The sequence below is a fragment of the Echinops telfairi genome, unplaced genomic scaffold (assembly GCF_000313985.2).
Source record: "Echinops telfairi isolate 266 unplaced genomic scaffold, ASM31398v2 ScPeMD7_18;HRSCAF=68, whole genome shotgun sequence".
In the NCBI taxonomy this organism is placed as follows: Eukaryota; Metazoa; Chordata; class Mammalia; order Afrosoricida; family Tenrecidae; genus Echinops; species Echinops telfairi.
The window spans coordinates 28,944,213-28,958,164 of NW_022103915.1; the positions used below are offsets into that span (position 1 = coordinate 28,944,213).

The window sequence follows — 13,952 nt, forward strand, 5'->3', positions numbered from 1 at the left end:
GGGGGGCAGGGCAGCCAGTGGCTTCAGGACTGGGTGCTCTGCATGGGGTGAGGAGAAGGTGAGGTGTGCGGGGACAGGCAGACTGGGAAGAGCTGCTGGACTCCCAGAGCTGCCCTGGGGATGCAGGGAGGCCCTGGGGAAAGGCAGCAGGTGATGTGTCAAGTTCTTGAGTTCAAACCCAGTCTGGCTGTGAGCCCCCTCCCTGGGGTGCACTTCCCCACCATCTTCCCAGAGCAGCCTCTTGATGGGCCAGCTCACAAGGGACACCCCTCCCCACCTCTCAGATAATCACTAGCCAGCCCCATACACCACCTCTCAACACAAGGGCAGCCCAAAACAAAACACACAAACACAAAGCACATCAATAGGGATGAGGGTGAAGGCAGAGTGGAGACCCAAAAGCCCATCAGTGGCCCATTGGACACCCCCTGTCAGAATGGCCACAAGGAAGAGAAGAACCAGTCAGGGTGTGGTATAGCACTGATGAAACACACAACCTTCCTCTAGTTCAGAGGTTCTCAACCTGTGGGTTGTGACCCCTTTGGGGGTCAAACGATCCTTTCACAGAGGTTCCTCAATTTATAACCGTAGCAAAATTACAGTTACGAAGTAGCAACAAAAATAATTTTATGGTGTGTGTGGGGGTGGTTACCACAACATGAGGAACTGTAATGAAGGGTTGCGGCCATTAGGAAGGTTGAGAACCACTGCTCTAATTCTTTAATGCCTCCCCTTCCCCCACTACCATGACTCCAATTCTATCTTACAAATCTGGCTAGAGCAGAACATGTATACTGGTACAGATAAGAGCTCACAACTCAGGGAATCCAGAACAGATAAACCCCTCAGGACCAATAAGGGGAGTAGCGATACTAGGAAGGTAAGGGTAGGGGTGGGGGGAGTAAGGGGGAACCAATCACAATAATCGACATATGGTCCCCATCCTAGGGGGACAGACAGCAGAAAAGTGGGTGGAATGAGACAGCAGTTGGTGTAAGACAAAAAAGAAGAATCTATAAATTATCAATGGGGCATGGGGGAAGGAGGGGACAAAACGAGGACCTGATGCCAGGGGCTCAAATAGAAAGAAAATGTTTTGAAAGAGATAATGACATATGTTCAGATGAGTTTGACAAAATAGATGTATGGATTGTGATAAGAGCTGTAAGAGTCCCCAGTAAAAAAAAAAAGACCATCTTTGAATCTAATACCACTTTCAGAATGCCCCAGGAGGCTGGCGCCGCCGAGCGATTTCCCAGTGGCTTGGTCGAATGGAGCCATCTCACATGGTCCCCACCCCTTGACCCGGTGATATTTCGCAGGTATCAGCAGCACCCCTGCTTTTGCACAAGGAGCTCAAGTGTGACCCACGAGGTCACAAGACCATCTCAGGGCCCCAGCGAGTGCACAGAATTCTACCGGCTGGAAACACAGGTTTTCATACACCAGACACCCCACAGCCTGCTCGGATGTCCAGGGGCAGTGCAGGGAGCGGTGTTGGCAGCTGCCATTTGGAGCATCGCGGAAGCTTCCGTGGCGGGATGGAGAGGTCTCCAGGGACAGGGCCAGTCCCAGGAGGCTGCACGCTCACCTTTTCCCTTGGACGATGCCGGGCCCCCCAGATCATAAGGTAGGTCTCTGATTATCTTCCTTAAAAGGGAAAATTAGGAACACAGTGTGGAGAGAGCGGAGAGGAGGCGCCCTGGAGGGGCTCGTGAGGTGGGGGAGGGGGGAGGCAATGGCGGAGGCCTGTGAAGAGGGAGGTGAGGCTCTCCTTTCAGAGAGAAGTCAGGGCGCACCGTGAAGAGGCGGCAGGGAGCCCAAGCTGGTCCCGGGGGCCTGGGACCCCCCCAAGCTAAAGAGTGGAGGGGACACCCAAACAAAAGCAGGAGCCACAGCAGCTGCCAAGAGCCCCGTCCTGGCAAGGACCCAGGCTCCTAAATGAGGTCCGTGCATCCTCCTCGGGGGGTGGTCCCTGCGGAGCTTCAGATCCCAGGATCTCGCTGGACTGCGGGGTGGGGGGTGGGGGTGGGGGGACAAGAAGAAAGATGGAGGGGCTTCGCTTTGTGCTCACTCCAGCTTTGTCGTCTTTCCCCTTTGGGTTTCGGGCTGCCAGCACTGTAGTGGCAGGGAGGGCTCTGCCGGTGGCTGCCAGCCCTCCTCCAGGCTGGGTCCCCCCAGAGCCTCCTGGAGGAGGGACCAGGGTGTCACAGGAGCACCAGCAAGTTCACTTCAGCACCGGACACCCCTGGGCTTCCACCCAAGTACCAGGCCTTCCTGCTTCCTCAAGCCCTCTGGTCCCAGGGTCCTATATAGCGGAAGATGCGGGGCCGGGGTGGTGGTGGTAGGGGTAGGGTGTGCAAGGTGCACCTGGGGTTCAGCCTGCCTGTCCTCACTTGAGGCAGCCCCCACCATCATCCCAGGACACAGCACGAGCTCACTGTTCCCACAGGTGACCAGGCTGGACGGCTGATCTACCACTGCCCATCTGTTGTCCGCTTAGCTCAGCCTCCCTCCTTGACTCAGTGCCTCCCTGGGTCACGCCCACCCACCTTTGGTGGGCACCCCTACTGTCCTCCTGACACAAGGCAGTCCCCACTGCACAGCCATAAAGCCGGCTCCAACTCACAGTATCCTTATCGGGCAGGGTAGAACCGCCCCTGTTGGTTTCTACGAGCGTAACTCTCTGGGAGAAGAGAGCCTGTCTTTCTCCTGTGGAAGGGCTGGTAGTTTTGATCAGGACTCCTTGGTAGTCCCCCCCACCCCCAAAAGACACTTTCTAGCCAGGGTGGCAAAGAGACTCACAGTTCGGGAGGCGGTCCCCTCTCTATCCACTTTGCTCCCTGCATACCGCTCCTCCTGGCCCTGCTCCTGGGCTCACGGGCCTTCTGCAGTGGGGCGTGGGGCCCGGAGCTGTGGAGGAGCTGGGACACAGCTCTCCTGGAGAACTCCAGGCTCTGCCAAGCCAGCAGGGACTGCGGGAGGGAAGGAGTGTCACCTCTCCCCAAAATACCTGGCCTCGCTTTTGTCAACTTGGTGCCCTGGTGGCACAGCGGTGACGCACGGGGCTGCCACCTGAGAAGTCAGCAATTCAAAGCCACCAGCGGCTCCGTGGGAGAAAGATAGGGCGGCTTTTGGCTCCTGCAGTTTCACAGGCTGGGAAACTCACGGGAGTGGTTCAACTAGGTCCTGTGGGGCTGCTCTGAATCGGCATCGACTGGAGAGGACAGTGAGCCTGGTTTTCTGGGTGTAACATTCAGGGTCTATTGCTGGCCAGGGAAGACTCCTTCAGACGCTGCCGGCAACAAGAAACCACCAGGCCCAGCCTGAGCCACGGTCCTCACACCCCAGCCTCCCAGAACCATGGGTGGTTCTGAGCTCACGGACCAAGCCTTGCCCATTGGAATGCTCCCCACACACCTCTTTTCCGGCCTGACTCTCTCCGGAAGGATCCTAGGGCCCAGAAGCATCAAGCGATCGATAGAGCTTTCCTGGGGCTCTACTGAAAAGCGGAGGGAGGAGCACACACCCACAGGTACCCACCCCACAATGGCACCGCGAGCCCGGGTCAGGGGTACCAAGGAGGACGTAAGCCACAGATGGGCATGATGGCAAGTTTTCTAGTGGCCTTGTTCCAGGATAAAGCGCGTGTGACAGCCATCTCATAAAACCCTCCAGGGCGTCCAGAATATGTCCCACTCAACCAGTCATCACTTTTCCAAAAATAAAAAATTATGACTGCAGTGACGCATCTACACTTCTTTCCCATTGTTCTGCTGTGGTTGGGTGACGTCGAGCCAATGTTAACTCATAGCCTAGGATTGTCCCGCAGGGTCCTCTGGGACACAGTGCTTACAGACATCCTGGTGGCACTGTGGGTTGAGTGCAGGGCTGCTAACGGTCAAGTGAGCAGTTCAAACCCACTGTCTGCTCCAAAGGAGAGTGGCGTCCCCATCTGCCCTACGGAACAATTCTGCTGTGCTATGGGGCCGAGATGGGTCAGCATCAACCCAGTGGAGCGGATGGACAGGTCTGGCTCTCCAGAGCCCCTGAGGGAGTTTGAACAGCCAACCTTTGGGCCGGCAGCTAAGCACTTCACTGCCATCACCATGCCACGTCTGACTCAGAGTTTCTCAGGCTATCAATCTTCATAGGAGCAGACTGCCTCGCCTAGTCAGTCTCCCACAGAATGGCTGCTGGGTTTGAACCACGGACCTGGTGGTTAGCAGACCAGCGCCTAAATCACAGCGCCACCAGGGCTCCAGACAAACCATCTTCCAAGTGCCAAGTAAGTAAGTCCCTTTCCCGGCCACCATACTGAACAGCACAGCTCAAGAGAAGGACAGGAGAAAGAGAGTTGGGAAAGGGGAGAAAGAGGGAGGGAGCCAGGAAATGGAGGGGGGGGAGGGACAGAGGCTGTGATCCACAGGTTTCGGCCTTTCTGGGTCTTAATTTAATGTCTTTCTTTTCACTGAACCCTAAGGCGGCTGGAAGTAGAGGGGCGGCAGAACCTCAAAATAGAGTGGGGCTTCCCCAACACAGCAAGCCAACTTTCGGGGTTCTACCTGCAGTCAAGAGTCCCCAGTCTACTTCCCCACAGATCCAATGGAGAACTTCCCAGGCCTGCCTTCTTCAGCCTATGCCTAGCGTGGAGGAGAGAGTGGTGTGGAGCCGTCAGCCCCAACACACCCTGACAGCAGGGCCAGGGAAGCCGGAAGGCAGCCGCCTGGGGGGAGCATCCTAACCTGGGATGCATCGGTGGTCTCCAGGGTCTGAGGTCCAAGGAGCCACTCCCTGGGAGCAGGTCCACGCCCTGCTCGGTGTTCTGTCCTGAGGGAGCCTCGCCCAGGTGTGCCCAGCCCCTTCCCGAACCCTGTGGGCCTCTTACCTTCCTTCAGCATCCCCACTTTGAGGCATTTCATGAAGCGGCAGGCCTGGCAGGACTTGCGCCTCCGTTTGGTGATCTCGCATTCGTTGGTGGCAGGGCAGCTGTACTCAATGTTTCCTGCAACCAGACACAGAGTGTTGTCAGGGTGGCCCTGGCCCCAGCTGGCCTGGCTCTGAGGACGGGTGGGGAGCCAATGGGTGGGTCTGCAGCCCCATCGCCAGCTCCCCTGCTGCAAAGCAAATGCTCTGAGCTGTTCGATCTCTTGCTCGCTCTCACTCACTCTTTACACACACTCCCAGAGGGTCCCGACCAAATGTTTCAGACTCCCTTCTTCTACAGGTCTAGGTGGGTCAGGGGCCACTTGGAGACACTGCAGAGAACCTTCACCCTTCACCGGGACATGGAAACCCCCAGCGCTGGCACTGGATCCCAGAAGCAGACTCTGAGCAGCTCCCTCTGCCACGATCAAAGTCCACTCTGAGGCCCCTTGGTCTATCCATCCCTTAGGTCAGTTTGGCTCATGCAAGCTTTTGCAAAATCATTTCAATTCTCACATAAGCATGGTAAAATTAGAGGCCCCTGGTCGTCTTTTAAGGATTATATGAATGGGCTGGAATGGAGGGCAACAAATAAACGAGCCTCGGAGGGCAGGAGTTCCTTGGGGGCATGCCCATGAGTTAGGAAGGGGACTGAGAATGGTCGTGAGACTCCAAGATTACCAAGGCACTAGATGGCACTGAGGGACGGGTCATGCTTTCCTATGTGTATTCTCAACAACAGTTTTAAAAAAGATCTCAACACCCCCTCCCCCTACCCCGAATCATAAATAACTAAAATAGGCAGAGGAGAGGAACATGCTCCTACAAGTCCTTATCTCGGCTGAGAAGGCTCTACCTGGCTCCTTTTCTCTGGCACTCTGCATAATTATCAGTTCCTGGAAGACTCAGGCTTCCAGGCTCCCCCGAGGCTGAGAGGAAGTTCATTGTGCTGCCCCCCACGCCCTGGACTGGCCCACCCGAAAGCCCCCTAGATGGGGGCTGAGCAGCCCACCCACTGGCTTCCCTACTGTCCTGTCCCTAGGGAGTCTCCTCCACCTCCACGGGTGCGTCTGTGTCCCAAGCAAACGGCATGCAGTAGGGGCTGGGTTCAGTCATGAGGGTGACTGTAGTCAAGTCCACTGCCATCTGCCAACTCTCCTTGATCCTGGGCTGTCCTAAGAGAAGGCGATCCCAGGGCGCCCTCCTCAGCTGTGCATGGAACAGATGCCAAGAGAGCAAAAGCCCTGCCCCGGGAGGGGAACTTGTGAGCTCAGAGGAGGAACCGGGGAACAGGTACACCTGCACAGGGTTTTCTCCACTGGTTGCTGAAACCCATCCCAGTTTGAACTCATCCCCACAGGCACTGGAAGTCTGCTTCCAAAAGACTGCACAGCCTTGCAGGTTCGCCCTGACACACAAGGCCGCCATAGGTCGGAGTTGACTTAGTAACGTCGTGGCCTCTAGTTGATTGGTCAACATATGAAAGTCTAGAGGAGTCATGCTTGCTCCTGAACACACAGTAACCAAAGCAAAGAGAAGAGACGATGAAGTAAATGAGCCAGACAGAAGATTTCCAAGGGAGATTTGAGAAGACAAGATATCATAATGAAATGTGCAACACAGCCCTGGAGTTAGAAAATCAAAAGGCTTGAAGAACACACTTGGCATTCCTCAGACTGGAAGAACGGAAAGAAGACGTCAAGCCTGCTTGAACGACACTACTAAAGGATTCAACACTGAACAAAACACCAAATGCAGGAAGCATCCAAAGAAGCCGGAAGGAGTACACAGAGTCACAGCACCAAAATGAACTGGCAAGCGTTCAACCACTTCAGTAGGCAGCACATTATGAAGAACCACTGGGACTGAAGGGAGGGCCCAGCTGTACTGCTGGCACTGACGGGAAACAAGGTTTCAGGAATGGACAGAATACCAATCCAAATGCTTTACCAAACGGATGGAGTGCTACCCATTGGCCTATGCCAAGAAATATGGAAGACAGGTACCCTACATGTGCTCATTCAGAGAACAGTGATCTAATGGCTTAAAGATATTATTATTATTTAACAACATCATTAATATCACGCAAGTGAGATTCTGCTGAACGTTAATTCAACAATAGTTGCAACAGTACATTGACAGGGAGATGCCAGAAACCAAGTCAAGTTCAGAAGAGGACGTGGAGTGAAGGTAGTGTTGCTGATGTCCAAAAGGACCTGGCTAAAAGCCGAGATCCCTGTATTACGTTGACTACTCAGAGGCATTCAGCTGCTTCGGATCACACCAAAGTCTAGGAAACATAGCCAAGACTGGGAACCCCCAAACACTTCATTGTATATGTGTGGAATCGGTACATACACAAAGGCCGTTGGCGCCAACAAATCCAGAGGATACTGTGTGGTTTAAAATCAGCAAAGACGTGTCAGGGCTTTACCCTTTCATAATACTTAACCAATCTGTATGCTGAACAATTAATTTGAGAAACTGGACGATACGAAAGAGCCTTGGAGATGTAGTGAGTTACGAACTAGACCGCCAGCCAGGTTGGCAGTTTGAAACCGCTAGCCTGTCCTTGGGAGAAAAAAGAGGCTTTCTACTGCTGTGAAAATTTTTCTGTTTTGGAAACCCACTGGGGCAGTGCTACCCTGTCCTACAGGGCTGCCATCAACGACGGCAGAATTTTGATGGCCGTGAGTTTGGGGTTTTGAACTGTGAAGAAGAACATGCATCAGGGCTAGAGGAACAGCAAGGACGCGCACACACACACACACACACACGACCTACTCTATACAACCCTGCTTGTTAAAAACGAAGAGGGCTTGAAGCGCTTACTACTAATTAAAATGAAAGACTGTAAGCCTTGTGTGGACTACACCTCCACAGAAAGAAAACAAAAACTCGCAACCAACTGATTAGCAACACCACAATAAACAACAGACAGAAGTTGTTGAGGCAGGCTGTCATTGTCCTTGGGTCCACCATCAACAATAAAGCAGATGATGGATCGCACTGCGCCAATCTGCTGCCAGTGGCCTCTGCAGAGTGGTAAAGAAAACAGAGCGCACTTGGAGGACTGAAGTGTGCTAGACCTGAGCCGTGCAATTGCCCCCCAGGCATGTGAAGGGGACACGGAATACGGGAGAACTGATGTGCTGTATTCGAGGGGCCGGCAGAGAACAGTGGAAGTACCATACCATAAGCTGCCCAGAGACCAAACAAATCTGTCTTGGGAGACGTGCAGCCAGAATGCGCCTTAGAAGCAAGAATGGCTCATTGGACATGTTGTCAGGAGAGGCCAGTCCCTGGGAAAGGATGGCACAAATGATTAAGCACTTGGCTAGTTAACAAGAGGTTGGCAGTTGGAACCCACTCAGAGATGAGACAGTCAGGTAATCTACTTCCCTAAGGTCCCGAGGCCCCTTGAAGGTCCCACAGAACAGCTCTCCTCTGCCAACATGGGGCCGCCATGAGTCAGGATCAGCTTGATCAAGCAGCTAACAATAGCAACAACAGGGGCTCAGTGTGCGGAGAACTATGGCTAAGAGCTGACCATAAAGCAGTTACACACACAGATGATTGATTTCGCTTTCCCACCAAGCTTGGCTGTAACTATAGTCCACTCCAGCTTTCAAGTGAGAACAGTGGGGTGGTGACCGGGATGCCACAGAGCAGGGACACACGCTCACAAGGCTGAGCTGCTGGAGAGGTAGATATCGCGCTGGCCCCGTGATCCCAGGCTACTGCCACTCACGCAGCCTAAGCTGCTATTTGCACAGTGGGAACTTCCCGTTTCCTGTCCTGACCACCAGTCATTCCTGGGAAGGATGCAGGAGCCACAGCTTTGCAGGGTCAAGCAGGTCTGTGGGTTGGACTCTGTTGCTCGGAGGAACAAGTGCACGCGAGAGCTCCCGTTATGTGCCTGACCCTTTGGGTTTGAACGTGTGCGTGTGCGTGTGCGTGTGTGGCTGTAAGAGGCAGAGTTTTAATTTTATTTATTTGTTTTGTCCCTTTCCATTTGTTTTATGGCTCCCGCGGCTGGCTGCCAGCTAGGCCAGCCTGGTGGCCTTACCTTGTAATTTCTCTAAGTGCCTCCTTGATAAAGCGATGAGATTAATTCATCTGAATTCCTGTGGTCTCCTGAGGGCAGGCTAGGAGAACTCAGGAGCAGGGAATGGGGTGTGTGTCACACACTCATGCACATGCACACGAGTGTGCACGCACGCACACACGCACGCACGCACACACACACACACACTCCAGCTGAAGTGTGGCTGATTTAGAGTGGCCTCTCACAGGTCAGGGGCATAGTTAAGGCTAACACAAATTCAGGGTTCTAACCCAGAAGTGTGTACCGCATGGACAAGCACAGACCCCACTCTGGGCAAGTATCCTCGTCTCTCTGAGCCTCAGTTTCCTCATCCGCAGGCTGGGTACAGTCTGAGCTCCTCTCATGCAGCTGACAGCATGTGAGCTCAGGTGCATCAAGGCTACTACGCTTTTACCTCTGACAGGGCTGCCCAGCACCTGCCAGCCAGAGGAAGCGAGGCTAAGTCTGCTCTGGGTGGCAGGCCTGCAGTGGCCCACCTGTTCTGACCTTTGCAAACATTAAGCTCCCTGCCCTCCTCCACCTGCTCTCTGATTCGGGTTATCCTGGGGCTCAGGGGCTGGGGCTGCTGAGCCTGGATACACTGCTCTGGGGGAAGGTGGGGGCTCAGAGGGAGTGCTGGAAACTGGTCCCCACAGTAAGGTTGCTGGGGCACATGAGCCGAATGGCCACCCTTTGAAGCTGCTGATGGGAAATGACTGGGATGACAGTTACCTGGTTCTGATCTCCTGAGGACACACTGTCCCTTTGTCTGCTGTCCCCCTTCCCACCCGCCTCCGGCTGCTGGTTGATCACACACTCAGCCCCGGCCCACAGCAAGACCACTCACTGCCCACACTTCACACCCCAAGAGCCACCCGTCTGCTGGGCAGCTCCCCTGTGCTTCCTCCCACTTTCTCAGCCTGGATTGATCCTCAACCAGATTCAGCGAAGGCTACTGGCCGCTCCATCTTTCCAGCAGCCTAAGCTGGAGTTCTGAGTCTTCTCCTCTGGTCCACAGGCCAAGCACCAGGCCCTTTTAGTCCTGGAGCCACTGTCACACTTCCTGAAGCCTAAGCGTATCTTTAGGCCTTCGGTTACTGCCCTGGATGCTCTGATGGGTTGTACAGAGGGTTACTGCACTTGACTAACTGGAAGGTTGCTGGTTCAACGCCGCATAGAGGTACCTTAGAAGAAAGGGCTGGTAATCTACTTTCAAAAAACCAGTCCTTGAAAACCCTGGGCAGTGCAGCACAGCTCTGCTTTTGCACACGCCTGGGGTCACTACGAGTTAGAATCTAATCCACTAGGAGTTTTGTTTTCTTTTTCACTGGTTAACACCGTCCTGGTTTGGATACCTTTAACCATACATTCAATTGGTTTGCTTCACTGTTAGTCCCCGGAACCCCTACCGGTGACCCTAAACGCCTCTGAATTCCAGATCATCATGTCCTGTCGGAACGGAACCCTGCCTGGTCCTGTGCCACCCTCACAGTCGCTCCTCTGTGGGGACCTCCTGGGGCAGCCACTGTGCCAACCATCTCATTGAGGGGCGTCATCTTCTTTGTTTCTGCAGACCCGCTATTCGACTAAGCGTGATCTCCTCCGGGGACTTGTCTCTCCTCACCACGTGCCAAGTGCAGGACACCAGACCTCGCCCTGCTCCCTTCTACAGAGCATGCTGGCTGGACTTCTTCCGAGGCTTAAAGGTTGCTTCTCCTGCCAGTCCCGGTACAGTCCATCTTGGCCAGCACCAACTATAAAGATCACAGCCAAGAAAACCCTGCGGGACGGTTCTACTGTGTCACACGAGATCACAGCCAGTACCAATCCACTCAAGGGCACCTCGCAACGGCTTCTTTGCTCAAAAAGAGAGCTAATTAATTCTCGGCTCAAAACCCCTCAACGGCTTTCTGCTGCCAGGGATAAACAGCTGTAAACACTGAGGTAAACACTACCCGCACTGCCTCCTTGAATTCTTGCAATAACATTGAGACAAGAGCTATTGATAAGGAAATTATGGCTCAGAGACACACCCAACAACCTGCTCAAGGTGACACCACTAGACACTGATAAAGTTTACGTTCAAAACAGCCTCCATCCTCTCCTGCGCTCTGAAGCCCTCCTTGCGCCCCCCGGCGGCTTTTCCAGCCCTCTCTACCCAGGAGCAGGTGCCCCTTTTGCCATGTTCCTGGGGCCCTGTTGAAGCTCTTCTTTATGCCAAGCAGGTTCACCTTCAGCATCTGCTTCTATATCCCTCCCGCCCCTGCTGGGCTCTAAGTTTCCCCAGACACGCTCTGGCTGTGTCCTGAAGGGACTCCCCCTTCTATTAAGCATGAAACGCTTGCCTCTCTTGGTTTCAACCCTGTGGGTTGAAATGGCTCTTTGAGCAGAGTTGAGACTGAGGCCAGAGAGCAAAGTCCCTGCCCAAGGTCAGTGGGCTGATGGTGGGAGCTCAGGGCTTTGTCTCTGCAGGGAAGCCGGGGTCTGCTGGGACCCTGTTCTCTGTGATAAAGTCCTGGAGCTGGTCCAAGGCAGTGATAACCCAGCAGCCATCCTCCAGCCCTCTTTTAGGAAGCTTCCTTCAAGTCTGCATCTGCACCCAAGGGGAGGCCAGGGGAAGCAGGTGCTAGGCCTGCCGATACTCATCTGGAGTCAGAGACCCCAGAGCTGCCCAAGGGGCGGCCAAAGACCTGCAGAGTTGGCCCCATGCTGGGGTGGGGGGGGGGAGCCTAAGGAGGCACCAGAGACGTTTGTTCCCCATGTCTTTCAACCCACTTGCAACCCTCACTGTGGACCCGCAGCACCAATGACCTCACCGCTCAGTCACCCTGGGTCTCTCTGTGGCTCTGAAGCACCTGGCATGCTGCCCCCCAGCCCACCGCCCCCACCATCTTTATGCAACTTCCTGTGGCTCAGCTGGCCCCAGCAGGGTCTTACCTAACCACTTCCAAGAGAGCCCCTGCATCATCTTTGGCTTTGGTTCTCATCCTCACGGCAGTCACCGGGCTTCTTTATTGGGTCTACCACATGCCCAGGTTACGCCAAGGTCAGGTTTGAAACGACCAGCCGCCCCACTGGAGAAAGGGGAGGCTTTCTACTTCCATCAAGATGCAGTCCCAGAAACCCATGGGAGCAGTTCGACGCTGTCCTACAGGGTTGCTGTGAGCCAGAATCAACTGGCTGGCGGTGGGTTTCCTGGGGTTTGGGGTTTGGAATTCTTCTGCCCAGCCTCCAAGGTCTCTCCTTGGAGAGCTACAAGGAGATCACGATCAGAAAGATCTGAATCAGATCGATGTAAAGTTGCATCATGATCTGGCTAAGACTACCTATCGTAAGGAGGAAGCCTGTGCCTGGGTCAGCCCTTCTTTTGCTATGTCCCCAGGGAGGCCCATTCTCTTTGGGTGGACACACTTTTCCCTGCGGTAGGCTCGCCGTTTAAGCGGGTAGCGGGCTATCTCCTGGCTAGGGGACCATTCTGTCCCGGCAGGAAGGCGCCTTCCTTTCTTCTCACTTGAGCTCATCTATCCTGAGAGTCCATGCCCCGCCTCCCTCTGGCAATCAGGGCCGGAGGACTGGCCCAATGGGAACAGACCTTCACAGCGCACCTCAAGGACAGTGGTCAATGCTGCAGTGGGGGGGGGGGGGGGGGGGGGGGGGGGGGGCGGTGAGGAGACCCACTGCCATGAGTCCAGTCCAATTCACAGTAACCCAGGACAGGGTAGAAGGGCCCCCGTGAGTTCCCAAGACGAGCTCAGACAGAGCAGCTGGTGGCTTTGAGCTGCTGACCCACTGCCACCAGGGATCCTGGTACAGGGAAAGGTCAACATGGACCTAAGTCCTCAGCTGGCAGCTGCAGAGCCACAGACATGCCAGCAGCAGGTGCTACTCAACATAACTGAAAGTTCATTGACAACACCGGATGGTGCCAGCGCCTACTGCAGACCAGCGTCCGGGGAGCACGCCACGGAGCATGCAAAGAAACGGCTGGCGTGCTTTCCTGCCAGGAACACCCTGCTTTCTGCAAAAGTCCTTGCCTCACATCCCATGACCCACGTAATGGCCTTAGGCGCCCTCCCGGTGGCTTGGGCTGCAGAGAATGACTGCCATGTTTCCGGAAGCAGTTAGCTGGGTCTTTCCTCCCCGGGTATCACTGGGTGGGTTTGAAGCACCACCCTTTCGGTTAGCAGCCACGGGCTTAACCTCTGTGCCACCTGGGTGGGCTCCTCTCCCGCATTGGTTGGAGCCCTGAACGGTGTGGGCTGAAATGGGGGCAGGAGTGAGGCGGTGTGGTGCGAAGCTCCATGTGCACTCCTCGCCGGATCCTGCTGCAGGAGGCCCGGTGGCACCATGGCTAAAGCACCCAGCTGGGAATTGAAAGGTTGGCAGTTCAAGAGGGCCCCCCACCTGGGCCTCGGTTCCCAGAAAGACCCAGCCTGAAAACAACTCTATGGGGAAGTTGTGTCCCGCAGGGTGGCTCTGGGTTGGGAACAGGCACAGCCCACCGATCCTCCTGGGTGCAGGGACAATAAAGGGTCACTCCAGGCCAGTTTGTCTCAGGGGCTGCCCCGTGATGGGCACAGCAGCCAGTTTGGTTTCCTTATTGCTTTTCCTATTTCTCTACAACTATCTGGTCCTAATAGTTCCTCTTTGGTTTTGTTCTTGCTACTTTTGAACTTAAGGGTTTTGTTTGTTTTGTTTTGTTTTAATCACGTCCTAAAGCAGCAAGAACACCAGAGGGTGACGACTAGGACCAGTGCCCCCGCCGGCTGTGGTTCCCCGTCCCTGCTTGGATACCAACCCCTTCCTGCGAAAGAGGGACGGGCCGGCATCAGGTCAGCTGGCGGTGTGCTGGCATTTGTCTGTTGACTTCTGTGAAGCGATCCTTATCCCGTTCGTGGTAGCAGATCACGAAGATTACTCACAAAAATCCTTCGTGGGG

General features: G+C 54.7%; 1 protein-coding gene across 4 annotated transcripts in view; it reads right to left on the reverse strand.

Moving 5' to 3' along the window:
* The window catches only part of ESRRB (estrogen related receptor beta), a 184,709-nt gene that overhangs the window by 23,744 nt on the left and 147,013 nt on the right, over positions 1 to 13,952 (reverse strand). For all 4 annotated transcript variants that reach the window (XM_013003714.2, XM_045287942.1, XM_045287943.1 and 1 more), the window contains exon 3: positions 4,889 to 5,005. In XM_013003714.2, coding sequence (XP_012859168.1) covers positions 4,889 to 5,005 — 117 coding nt within the window. The remainder of the gene's footprint in view (positions 1 to 4,888; positions 5,006 to 13,952) is intronic.